Raw genomic sequence first — 13,747 nt, forward strand, 5'->3', positions numbered from 1 at the left:
TTTGTGCCAATACCATGCTGTCTTGATGATGACAGCTTTGTAGTAGAGGCTAAAGTCTGGGATTGTGATGCCTCCTGCTTTGGTCTTCTTCTTCCAAATTACTTTGGCTATTCGGGGCCTTTTGTGGTTCCATCTGAATTTTAGGATTGCTTGTTCTAGTTTCGAGAAGAATGCTGGTGCAATTTTGATTGGGATTGCATTGAATGTGTAGATAACTTTGGGTAGTATTGACATTTTGACAATATTTATTCTTCCAATCCATGAGCAGGGAATGTCTTTCCATTTCTTTAAATCTTCTTCAATTACCTTCATAAGCTTTCTATAGTTTTCAGCATACAGATCTTTTACATCTTTGGTTAGATTTATTCCTAGGTATTTTATGCTTCTTGGTGCAATTGTGAATGGGATCAGTTTCTTTGTCTTTCTGTTGCTTCATTGTTAGTGTATAAGAATGCAACTGATTTCTGTACATTGATTTTGTATCCTGCAACTTTGCTGAATTCATGTATCAGTTCTAGCAGACTTTTGGTGGAGTCTGTCGGATTTTCCATATATAATATCATGTCATCTGCAAAAAGTGAAAGCTTGACTTCATCTTTGCCAATTTTGATGCCTTTGATTTCCTTTTGTTGTCTGATTGCTGATGCTAGAACTTCCAACACTATGTTAAACAACAGCAGTGAGAGTGGACATCCCTGTCGTGTTCCTGATCTCAGGGGAAAAGCTCTCAGTTTTTCCCCGTTGAGGATGATGTTAGCTGTGGGCTTCTCATAAATGGCTTTTATGATGTTTAAGTATGTTCCTTCTACCCCGACTTTCTCAAGGGTTTTTATTAAGAAAGGGTGCTGGATGGAGCGCCTGGGTGGCGCAGTCGGTTAAGCGTCCAACTTCAGCCAGGTCACGATCTCGCGGCCCGTGAGTTCGAGCCCCGCGTCGGGCTCTGGGCTGATGGCTCGGAGCCTGGAGCCTGTTTCCGATTCTGTGTCTCCCTCTTTCTCTGCCCCTACCCCGTTCATGCTCTGTCTCTCTCTGTCCCAAAAATAAATAAAAACGTTGAAAAAAAAAGTTAAAAAAAAAAAAAAAGAAAGGGTGCTGGATTTTGTCAAAGGCCTTTTCTGCATCGATTGACAGGATCATATGGTTCTTCTCTCTTTTTTTGTTAATGTGATGTATCACGTTGATTGATTTGCGAATGTTGAACCAGCCCTGCATCCCAGGAATGAATCCCACTTGATCATGGTGAATAATTCTTTTTATATGCCGTTGAATTCGATTTGCTAGTGTCTTATTGAGAATTTCTGCATCCATATTCATCAGGGATATTGGCCTGTAGTTCTCTTTTTTTACTGGGTCTCTGTCTGGTTTAGGAATCAAAGTAATTCTGCCTTCATAGAATGAGTCTGGAAGTTTTCCTTCCCTTTCTATTTCTTGGAATAGCTTGAGAAGGATAGGTATTATCTCTGCTTTAAATGTCTGGTAGAATTCCCCATGGAAGCCATCTGGTCCCGGACTCTTATTTGTTGGGAGATTTTTGATAACTGATTCAATTTCTTCGCTGGTTATGGGTCTGTTCAAGCTTTCTATTTCCTCCTGATTGAGTTTTGGAAGAGTGTGGGTGTTTAGGAATTTGTCCATTTCTTCCAGGTTGTTGAATTTGTTGGCATATAATTTTTCATAGTATTCCCTGATAATTGTTTGTATCTCTGAGGGATTGGTTGTAATAATTCCATTTTCATTCATGATTTTATCTATTTGGGTCATCTCCCTTTTCTTTTTGAGAAGCATGGCTAGAGGTTTATCAATTTTGTTTATTTTTTCAAAAAACCAACTCTTGGTTTCGTTGATCTGCTCTACCGTTTTTTTAGATTCTATATTGTTTATTTCTGCTCTGATCTTTATTATTTCTCTTCTTCTGCTGGGTTTAGGCTGTATTTGCTGTTCTGCTTCTATTTCCTTTAGGTGTGCTGTTAGATTTTGTATTTGGGATTTTTCTTGTTTCTTGAGATAGGCCTGGATTGCGATGTATTTTCCTCTCAGGACTGCCTTCACTGCATCCCAAAGCGTTTGGATTGTTGTATTTTCATTTTTGTTTGTTTCCATATATTTTTTAATGTCTTCTCTAATTGCCTGGTTGACCCACTCATTCTTTAGTAGGGTGTTCTTTAACCTCCATGCTTTTGGAGGTTTTCCAGACTTTTTCCTGTCGTTGATTTCAAGCTTCGTAACATTGTGGTCTGAAAGTATGCATGGTATGATCTCAATTCTTGTATACTTATGAAGGGCTGTTTTGTGACCCAGTATATGATCTATCTTGGAGAATGTTCCATGTGCTCTCGAGAAGAAAGTATATTCTGTTGCTTTGGGATGCAGAGTTCCAAATATATCTGTCAAGTCCATCTGATCCAATGTATCATTCAGGGCCCTTGTTTATTGACCGTGTGTTTAGATTATCCATTTCTGTTAGTGGGGTGTTAAAGTCCCCTGCAATTACCACATTCTTATCAATAAGGTTGCTTATGTTTATGAGTAATTGTTTTATATATTTGGGGGCTCTGGTATTCGGCGCATAGACATTTATAATTTTAGCTCTTCCTGATGGATAGACCCTGTAATTATTATATAATGCCCTTCTTCATCTCTTGTTACAGTCTTTAATTTAAAGTCTAGTTTTCTTGGGGTGCCTGGGTGGCGCAGTCGGTTAAGCGTCCGACTTCAGCCAGGTCACGATCTTGTGGTCCGTGAGTTCGAGCCCCGCATCAGGCTCTGGGCTGATGGCTCGGAGCCTGGAGCCTGTTTCCGATACTGTGTCTCCCTCTCTCTCTGCCCCTCCCCCGTTCATGCTCTGTCTCTCTCTGTCCCAAAAATAAATAAAAAACGTTGAAAAAAAATTTAAAAAAAAAATAAAAAAATAAAGTCTAGTTTGTCTGATATAAGTATGGCTACTCCAGCTTTCTTTTGGCTTCCAGTAGCATGATAAATAGTTCTCCATCCCCTCACTCTCAATCTAAAGGTGTCCTCAGATCTAAAATGAGTCTCTTGTAGGTAGCAAATAGATGGGTCTTGTTTTTTTTATCCATTCTGATACCCTATGTCTTTTGGTTGCGCATTTAATCCATTTACATTCAGTGTTATTATAGAAAGATACGGGTTTAGAGTCATTGTGATGTCTGTATGTTTTATGCTTGTAGTGATGTCTCTTGTACTTTGTCTCACAGGATCCCCCTTAGGACCTCTTGTAGGGCTGGTTTAGTGGTGACAAATTCCTTCAGTTTTTGTTTGTTTGGGAAGACCTTTATCTCTCCTTCTATTCTAAATGACAGACTTGCTGGATAAAGGATTCTCGGCTGCATATTTTTCCTGTTTAGCACACTGAAAATATCGTGCCAATCCTTTCTGGCCTGCCAAGTTTCAAAAGAGAGATCAGTCACTAGTCTTTTTTTTTTTTTTTTATGAAATTTATTGACAAATTGGTTTCCATACAACACCCAGTGCTCATCCCAAAAGGTGGCCTCCTCAATACCCATCACCCACCCTCCCCTCCCTCCCACCCCCCATCAACCCTCAGTTTGTTCTCAGTTTTTAAGAGTCTCTTATGCTTTGGCTCTCTCCCACTCTAACCTGTTTTTTTTTTTTTCCTTCCCCTCCCCCATGGGTTTCTGTTAAGTTTCTCAGGATCCACATAAGAGTGAAACCATATGGTATCTGTCTTTCTCTGTATGGCTTATTTCACTTAGCATCACACTCTCCAGTTCCATCCACGTTGCTACAAAAGGCCATATTTCATTTTTTCTCATTGCCACGTAATATTCCATTGTGTATATAAACCACAATTTCTTTATCCATTCATCAGTTGATGGACATTTAGGCTCTTTCCATAATTTGGCTATTGTTGAGAGTGCTGCTATGAACATTGGGGTACAAGTGCCCCTATGCATCAGTACTCCTGTATCCCTTGGGTAAATTCCTAGCAGTGCTACTGCTGGGTCATAGGGTAGGTCTATTTTTAATTTTCTGAGGAACCTCCACACTGCTTTCCAGAGCGGCTGCACCAATTTGCATTCCCACCAACAGTGCAAGAGGGTTCCCCTTTCTCCACATCCTCTCCAGCATCTATAGTCTCCTGATTTGTTCATTTTGGCCACTCTGACTGGTGTGAGGTGATATCTGAGTGTGGTTTTGATTTGTATTTCCCTGATAAGGAGCGACGCTGAACATCTTTTCATGTGCCTGTTGGCCATCCGGATGTCTTCTTTAGAGAAGTGTCTATTCATGTTTTCTGCCCATTTCTTCACTGGGTTATTTGTTTTTCGGGTGTGGAGTTTGGTGAGCTCTTTATAGATTTTGGATACTAGCCCTTTGTCCGATATGTCATGTGCGAATATCTTTTCCCATTCCGTTGGTTGCCTTTTAGTTTTGTTGGTTGTTTCCTTTGCTGTGCAGAAGCTTTTTATCTTCATAAGGTCCCAGTAATTCACTTTTGCTTTTAATTCCCTTGCCTTTGGGGATGTGTCGAGTAAGAGATTGCTACGGCTGAGGTCAGAGAGGTCTTTTCCTGCTTTCTCCTCTGGGGTTTTGATGGTTTCCTGTCTCACATTCAGGTCCTTTATCCATTTTGAGTTTATTTTTGTGAATGGTGTGAGAAAGTGGTCTAGTTTCAACCTTCTGCATGTTGCTGTCCAGTTCTCCCAGCACCATTTGTTAAAGAGGCTGTCTTTTTTCCACTGGATGTTCTTTCCTGCTTTGTCAAAGATGAGTTGGCCATACGTTTGTGGGTCTAGTTCTGGGGTTTCTATTCTATTCCATTGGTCTATTTGTCTGTTTTTGTGCCACAGTCACGAGTCTTATAGGTCTCCCTTTATATGTGATGGCACGTTTATCCCTTGCTGCTTTCAGAATTTTCTCTTTATCCTTGTATTTTGCCAGTTTCACTATGATATATTGTGCAGAAGATTGATTCAAGTTACGTCTGAAGGGAGTTCTTTGTGCCTCTTGGATTTCAATGCCTTTTTCCTTCCCCAGTTCAGGGAATTTCTCAGCTATAATTTCTTCAAGTACCCCTTCAGCACCTTTCCCTCTCTCTTCCTCCTCTGGGATACCAATTATGTGTATATTATTTCTTTTTAGTGTATCACTTAGTTCTCTAATTTTCCCCTCATACTCCTGGATTTTTTTTTATCTCTCTTTCTCTCAGCTTCCTCTTTTTCCATAACTTTATCTTCTAGTTCACCTATTCTCTCCTCTGCCTCTTCAATCCGAGCTGTCGTCGTTTCCATTTTGTTTTGCATTTCGTTTAAAGTGCTTTTCAGCCCCTCGTGACTATTCCTTAGACCCTTGATCTCTGTAGCAAGAGATTCTCTGCTGTCCTCTATACTGTTTTCAAGCCCAGCAATTAATTTTATGACTATTATTCTAAATTCACTTTCTGTTATATTATTTAAATCCTTTTTGATCAGTTCATTAGCTGTTGTTATTTCCTGGAGATTCTTCTGAGGGGAATTCTTCCGTTTGGTCATTTTGGATAGTCCCTGGAGTGGTGAGGACCTGCAGGGCACTTCCCCTGTGCTGTCTTGAATAACTGGAGTTGGTGGGCGGGGCCGCAGTCCGCCCTGATGTCTGCCCCCAGCCCACCGCTGGGGCCACAGTCAGACTGGTGTGTGCCTTGTCTTCCCCTCTCCTAGGGGCGGGATTCACTGTGGGGTGGCGTGGCCTGTCTGGGCTACTTGCACACTGCCAGGCTTGTGGTGCTGGGGATCTGGCGTATTAGCTGGGGTGGGTAGGCAAGGTGCACGGGGGCGGGAGGGGCAGGCTTAGCTCGCTTCTCCTTAGGTGATCCACTTCAGGAGGGGCCCTGTGGCAGCGGGAGGGAGTCAGATCCGCTGCCGCTGCCGGAGGTTTGGCTCCGCAGAAGCACAGAGTTGGGTGTTTGCGCGGAGCCAGCAAGTTCCCTGGCAGGAACTGGTTCCTTTTGGGATTTTGGCTGGGGGATGGGCGGGGGAGATGGCGCTGGCGAGCGCCTTTGTTCCCCACCAAACTGAGCTCTGTCGTCAGGGGGCTCAGCAGCTCTCCCTCCCTTTGTCCTCCAGCCTTCCCGCTTTCTGAGCAGAGCTGTTAACTTATGACCTCCCAGAGGCTAAGTCGCGCTTGCTGTCAGAACACACTCCGTCCGTCCGGCCCCTCCGCTTTTGCCAGCCAGACTCGGGGTCTCTGCTTGGCCGGCGAGCCGCCCCTCCACCCCGGCTCCCTCCCGCCAGGCACCGCCTCGCCGCCCTTCCTACCCTCTTCCGTGGGCCTCTCGTCTGCGCTTGGCTCTGGCGACTCCGTTCTGCTAATCCTCTGGCGGTTTTCTGGGTTATTTAGGCAGGTGTAGGTGGAATCTAAGTGATCAGCAGGACGCGCAGTGAGCCCAGCGTCCTCCTATGCCGCCATCTTCTTCCCAAGCTCCACGCTTCATGTCTTAAGATCTCCATATATTTCCCTGGGTTTGGGAAGTTTTCAGCCATTGTTTCTTTAAAACAATTTTTTTTTAAAAAACATTTATTCATTTTTGAGAGACAGAGAGAGACAGCACGAGCAGGGAAGGGGCAGAAAGAGTGAGACACAGAATCTAAAGGAGGCTCTAGACTCTGAGCTGTCAGCACAGAGCCCAACGCAGGGCTCGAACCCACGGACCGCGAGACCATGACCTGAGAGAAGTCGGATGCTCAACCGACCGAGCAATCCAGGCGCCCCTAGCCATTGTTTCTTTAAGTAAGCATTCTTCCCACTTTTTCCTTCTACCCCTGAGTCTTCCATATGTGAATATTGTTTCACTTGATGGTGTCCTATAAGTCCTGTAGGCTTTTTTCCCCCAGTTATTTTCTTTTCTTCTTCTTCTTCTTCCTCTTCTTCTTCTTCTTCTTCTTCTTCTTCTTCTTCTTCTTCTTCTTCTTTTCCCTACTCTGACTGGATAATTTAAACAAATCCAGGAGGACATAGTTGATTAGGCAACTGGTGGCCATGTTAGCCACTGCATGTCATTGGCAGCAAGAGCATGGAGGGTTCTTTGTGGCTGCACAGCTGTTGGGGTCTTCAGCAGCACCACCAGATCCAGTGCCAGGAGATTGGAGCAAGCAGAATGTTGGCCAGAATTGGAGCTATGCATATGCTCATCTGTGGAAGCTGAGAGCAGGCACATGCTCAAAACTGTGCTGGGACCACTGGTGGGGACCATGGCCAACTGTGGGTACAAAGGTAGCTTTGAGTGCCTGGGCTGTCTTTGGGCCCTCAGGTGGCTTCAGGGGCTAGCTACTTGTTCATGCACAGCAGTCGGGGCTCATGACTGGAATTCACACAGGCTGTGTAGTTTTACAGCTTCAGGGTTTAGCTGTGGTCTCAAGTGGTAGTGCATTCCAGTGACAGGAGTCAGGCCTGGCTCAGACACCTGAGAAACAGCTGGGGCCTGGGCTGCTTTGTACATATGCCCAGTCACAGAGGCCAGGGCTGGCTGCTGGTGCAGATTCCAGGCTCAGGGTGTTGGTGGTGACACTGGCGGAGGCAACTCAAGTGAGGGAAGATGGGGCAGAGCAGGACTCAGGGAGCTGGAACATACCAATGTGAAAACCTGTGGGACTCTCAGCAGCAAAATCTTTAGAAGGTGCACAGTGCTGTGCCAGCTGCTTGTTCCTTAGCAGCTAAGGTTTGTAGGGTCTTCTGCAGAGCAGGACACAGAGAACCATGGTTATACATGCCACTTAGCTGATACTGGTAGTCCTGCCCTTTTTTGTTCTAACTGTCTCTAGATGTGTCAGCTGTGTCAGTCTCCGGGAAGTTTGAAACCAAAATGGGTCTCTTGTGCCATGCCCTGAAAGGCTGGCACCAGTGATCCCTTACGCTTCTGTCCGCTACCCAGCAGGGGCCCCTCTCAGTCTGAGGAGTGTCTTCCTGGTGCTGAGCAGTGCTGGCCTGGGGCCTGGGGTGATGCAGGCAGAATGAAGCTATTCTCCCTACTCTTCCTGTGCAGTTATTCTCAGGAGTTTTGCTCTATGGTGAGGTTGAAGCTTCTTAAATGGACTCCAAAGCTCTTAGGCCTATTTTTGTTTGTGGATAGCTGTCTAACTCTTGTTCTTTGTGGGGTGACAGAGGCTGGCATGACCCGTTCCATCATCTTGGTGATGTCATATCAGTCTAACATCATTGAGGTGATGTTAGCTGTGGGGTTTTTTAGATACTCTTTATTAAGTTGAGGAAGATTTCCTCTGTCCCTAGTTTGTGAGTTTTAAATGTGACTGGGTATTGGAGATATCTATATTGAAACAAAATATAGTTTTGGAAGATGGAAGAAAGATTTGAGCTGTTTGGCTTGATAGACCAGTCTCTACTGAGAAATAGAATTCTCTCACTCTTTTTCCTTCTGTCCCTTTAGGGAAATACAGGGGGAATAGTTTTTCCATGTACCTGCATTATTTCTTCAGAATAGCAGATAGATTCCTAATCTTTTTTTTAAGTTTATTTACTTATTTTGAGAAAGAGAGTGAGAGAGTGAGAGAGCTTGAGCGAGCGTGGGGGAGGGGCAGAGAGATGGAGAGAGAATCTCAAGCAGACTCTGTGCTGACAGCAAGTATCCTGACACGGCACTTGATCCAACAAACTGTGAGATCATGACCTGGACCAAAATCAAGAGTCAGGTGCTTAACTGACTGAGCCACTCAGACACCCCAGATTCCTAATATTTTTAGTGTTAACTATACTGTTTTTTTTTTAAATCACCATATCAAGACATCTGTTTTTGAGTTGCTCCTGCTACAGATATATGTGAAGACAGAACTGGTCTGAGACAGCATACAGTTTGCCAGGGCTCTCTGGCTATCTCTACCAATCCACTTCTACTCTGCACAGTTTAGGAGAAGCACTAGTGTTAATCTTGTGTATTCCCCTGGAGGAGTAGTTTCCCTACCAGATTTCCCCAACTGTATTTACTTTAAAAAGAAGATTGGAATAGAAGTCTGGAAATACTGGAATAGAAGATTGGAAAGAAGTCTGGAAAGCATATCAGGTGGCTGGATGTCTCCTTCAGCCTTGCAGGAAGCTAGGCATTTGGGATAAATATTTATTGAGCATCTGGCATAGGGCCTGCTACTAATTAGATAGGCAGTAAATATTTGTTGAATAATTTCTGCCCGCTTAACAAATTTTCCACATCCCTTGAGAGACCTTCAAAACTTATATAAGGCAAAATGTCTTTTGCTTTGACGCTAGTCTCTTGGTCCAGTGGGACTTATGAAAAGTGCCATCTCTCTGTCTGAAGATGAACAATGGAAGAGAATACGAACAGTGCTGTCTCCAACCTTCACCAGTGGAAAACTCAAGGAGGTAAGAAAGGGAGGACTTTCAGTTAGGAAGTTAAGGAATGCACCTGGGCACAGATAGAAACTAAGACCATAGTCCATCTCTTAGGGGTAGTCTGCTGAATTTGGGCTTTTTAAAAGGGGTATTTTATTTTCATGTCCTAGAAGAGACATAATAAGATATGTTATTTAAAAAAATGACTACTTAAAAAAATGACAAAAAACATTGTTCCATGTTTGTGAAAGCCATATCATTCTAGGACTTGATTTTCTGATTTAACTTCAGGCGGTATTGTATTTGTGTGTAGATGTTCCCCATCGTTGGCCAGTATGGAGATGTGTTGGTGAGGAACCTGAGGAAGGAGGCAGAGAAAGGCAAGCCCGTCAACTTGAAAGAGTAAGTAGAGCTGCACCTGCTGGCCTTCTGGTTCTGTCATGACACTTTCCAGCTACTGACATAGAACCAAACTCCCACTGTTGAGTTAGTCCAGCGAACAAACAGAAGTAGGCATGTGGTGCTACAAGTCCAGTGGGCCACCCAAGAAGAGGTAGCACCCCTCAAAAGGCAGGGAGGTCAGGAGAGAGAGGGTCTTCTTTTGTGTACGTGAGGCGGGATTAAGTTATCTGCTTGATTGTCCCCTTGGATATTCTGGAAGACAAAAATAACATTATTTGAAAAGAAGAAACAGGGGCGCCTGGGTGGCGCAGTCGGTTAAGCGTCCGACTTCAGCCAGGTCACGATCTCGCGGTCTGTGAGTTCGAGCCCCGTGTCAGGCTCTGGGCTGATGGCTCAGAGCCTGGAGCCTGTTTCCGATTCTGTGTCTCCCTCTCTCTCTGCCCCTCCCCCGTTCATGCTCTGTCTCTCTGTGTCCCCCAAAAAATAAAATAAACGTTGAAAAAAAAAATTAAAAAAAAAAAAAGAAAAGAAGAAACATAATTTGACGAATCATTGTATGTAGAGAGTATGGAATGGTGGGAGGAGAAGGCACTTTGTGCATATTGGTGGGCAGTGGGTGGGACAGGGAAGTTATCATGTGGAACTTAGAACAACTTAAAGCCCTTCCTGATTTTGTTGAGGATATTAGCAAAACATTAAATATTAACTTTATGACCACTTGTCCTTCCTTCAATAACAAAGGAGAGAAGGCCCTGCACATGTTAGGGTAACCATATATATATATATATATATATGTGTGTGTGTGTGTGTGTGTGTGTGTGTGTGTGCATATATATATATATTTTTTTTTTTTGCCTAAACTGTGATATTTTTAAATTATGCAGGATGACCAGATGTACACTGGCACTGTCCTAGGAAAACTAGTGGAATATGATCACTTATCTATGACATCCCATAAATCAATATTGGAGTGATCTGGTACATATTTTTTGACCAGGAACATTCTTAGTTCTTATATTTTTCAGATATGAGTGTGTCCTCAGGGAAAGCTCTGATCACTGGAGTTGAGAAAGAGAGGGTCTTTCAGGAGCCTTAGCAGGGGTGTAGAGAAGAAGGGATGACATTCCTGGCAGCACAGATTGTGGTGTTGCTGTTCTGTAATGTGCTGAAGAAGAATCAGCTCTGAGCATAGATACTGTGGTGAGAGAAGGTCCAGATCAGTTTCACCCTTCTTGACTCCCCTAGGAAGGGTTAATATTCCACTATTTACTCTGCCCAGACACAGTGCTAATCCGGCTTCTATTGTCCATGCTCAAAACACACTACTGTAATTTGCCTGACTCTGGGTCGGAGCTCATGACTGAGCTCATGGAGCTAAGAGGTGTGTCTGACTTGCCATAGTATCACCATCTTAGCACAGGGCCAGCTGCATCATTGACACCTCATGACCACTTCATGAGTGAGAGTGATCATATATAGACTCTTTAGATGATCCAGCAGGTGGTTCTGAAAGTGTGGCTCTTGTCTTGCCTGGGCATCAGAATCTACATGTACTTCCTCCTGTCTGTGTTGGATAAGGATGGTAAAGAGTTGCTGATTTTACGTATCCATGCCTTTCTTTCTCTACTCAGCATCTTGGGGGCCTACAGCATGGATGTGATTACTAGCACATCGTTTGGAGTGAACATTGATTCCCTCAACAACCCACGAGATCCCTTTGTGGAAAATACCAAGAAGCTCTTAAAATTTTCATTTCTGGATCCATTTTTCTTCTCATTATGTACGTACACTACTATTTTTGCTTTTTCTCTTCCCTTTTTTCTTTCCTTCTTCTCCTCCTTCATCCTTCACGTTTTCCCTTCCTACCATTCTACAACAATTTTATTGATATTTAACTTCATTTAAAATATAATTCAATTGTTTTTATGGCTTGAGTTTCGTTGATAAAGGAATAGATAAAGAAAATGTGGTATGTATATTCAACAGCATCTTATTGAACCCTAAAATGAAGGGAAATTCTGTACTGGACAACGTGGATGAGTCCTGAAGCCTTTACGATAAGTGAAAAGAGACAAAGATAAATACTGTATGATCTTAATACATGTAGAATCAAAAAACAACAACCAAGAACCAAAATCATACAAAGATGAGATCAGATTTGTGGTTACTAGAGGTAGGGGTGAAGGGGTAGGAATTGAATGAAGGTGATCAAAGGTACAAACATTCAGTTATAAGGGAGATAAGTACTTGACTGGTAATTTACAACATGATGACTATAGTTAACACTGCTGTATGATGTATTTGTAAATTGCTAAGAGAGTTGATTCCAGAAGTTCTCATCATAATGGAAAAAATTTTGGTTTTTTTTAACTATATGAGATGATGGTTGTCAGCTAATTGCATTGTGGTGATCATTTCTTTATATGTTTGCCAAGGAATTACGCAGTACACCTTAACTTATACAGTAGCGTAGATCTATTATAACTCAATGAAACTGAAAAAATCGTTTTGGAACATTCAAAGATTCATGCAGCTTTTACTGCAGTCAATGGTTAGAATATCATCCACTCAAATCCTGTAGTTTTTTAGTATCACATCCCACTTTCCTTAACCCTACACCACCATGAATCTACTTTCTATCTTAATTGATTTGCCTTTTCTGGACTCTATACAGATAGAATAATATAATATGTGAATTTTGTGGCTGGATTCTTTCATTAGTATAATGTTTTCAAAGTTTATTCTTGTTATAGTGTGCATCATTACTTCCTTTCTTTTTATGGCAGAATAATATTCCATTGTATGGACGTACTGCATTTTGTTTTTCCTCCCATCATTTGATGGACATTTGGGATGTTTACAACTCTTGGGTATTGTGAATAGTGCTGCTGTGAACATTCGTATAAGTTTTTGTTTAGATACCTGTTTTGAACCTTTTTTTTTTAGTTACTCAGGAGTGGAATTGCTAAGGTATGTAGTAACTTACTATATGCTAAGGTATAATAAGTGTGTTTAACTTAATAAGGAACTGCCAAACTGTTTTCCACAATAGCTACACCATTTATACTCCCACCAGAAGGTATGAAGGTTCCAGTTTCTGGCCATCCTTGCCAACATGTGGTTTACACTTGTCTACTGTTTTGATGATGGTCACCTTAATGGGTGTGAAAGGGTATCTTATTGTGGTTTTGTTTTGCACTTTTCTAATGGCTAGTGAGGTTGAATAACTTTTTATATGCTTGTTGGCTGTTTCGTAACTTCTTTAGATAAATGTGTATTCAAACTTTTGTTCATTTATAGTTCAGTTTTTTGTCTTTTTGTTACTGAGTTATAAGAATTCTCTGTATCTTTTAGATACAAATTCCTTATCTGATGTATGATTTGCAAATTTGTCTCCCATTCTGTAGGTGTTTTTTTAACTTTCTTCAAAGTATTTTTCTGTAAGCATAAAATGTTTAATTTTGATGATGTACAGTTTATGTATTTTTCCCTTTATTTCTGTGCTTTTGGTGTCATATCTTAGAATTCCCTTGGGGCGCCTGGGTGGCGCAGTCGGTTAAGCATCCGACTTCAGCCAGGTCACGATCTCGCGGTCCGTGAGTTCGAGCCCCGCGTCAGGCTCTGGGCTGATGGCTTGGAGCCTGGAGCCTGTTTCCGATTCTGTGTCTCCCTCTCTCTCTGCCCCTCCCCCGTTCATGCTCTGTCTCTCTCTGTCCCAAAAATAAATAAAAAACGTTGAAAAAAAAAAAAAGAATTCCCTGGGAAATCTGAGAGCATGAAGATTAATCCGTTGATTTTCTTCTAAGAGTTATAAAGTTTTAGCTTTTAGGTTTGGGTCTTCGATCCATTTTGAATTTCTTTTATATGTGGTATAAGTTAGGAGTTCTACTTCTTTTTTTTTTTTTTTTTGGCATGTGACCATCCTCTCTTGTCCCAGCACCATTTACTGAGAAGACTTTTTTTCTCCACTGAGTGGTCTTGGAAACTTTGTCAAAATCAGTTGACCATAAACACATGGGTATAATTT

The 13,747-nt window shown here is 42.4% G+C and overlaps 1 protein-coding gene across 1 annotated transcript in view; it reads left to right on the plus strand.

Annotated features, from left to right (window-relative positions):
• The window catches only part of CYP3A131 (cytochrome P450 family 3 subfamily A member 131), a 62,919-nt gene that overhangs the window by 11,201 nt on the left and 37,971 nt on the right, over positions 1-13,747 (plus strand). The window contains 3 exon segments of the mRNA NM_001246278.2: positions 9,235-9,348; positions 9,632-9,720; positions 11,352-11,500. Coding sequence (NP_001233207.1) covers positions 9,235-9,348; positions 9,632-9,720; positions 11,352-11,500 — 352 coding nt within the window.

Source organism: Felis catus, chromosome E3, assembly GCF_018350175.1.
Source record: "Felis catus isolate Fca126 chromosome E3, F.catus_Fca126_mat1.0, whole genome shotgun sequence".
In the NCBI taxonomy this organism is placed as follows: domain Eukaryota; kingdom Metazoa; phylum Chordata; class Mammalia; order Carnivora; family Felidae; genus Felis; species Felis catus.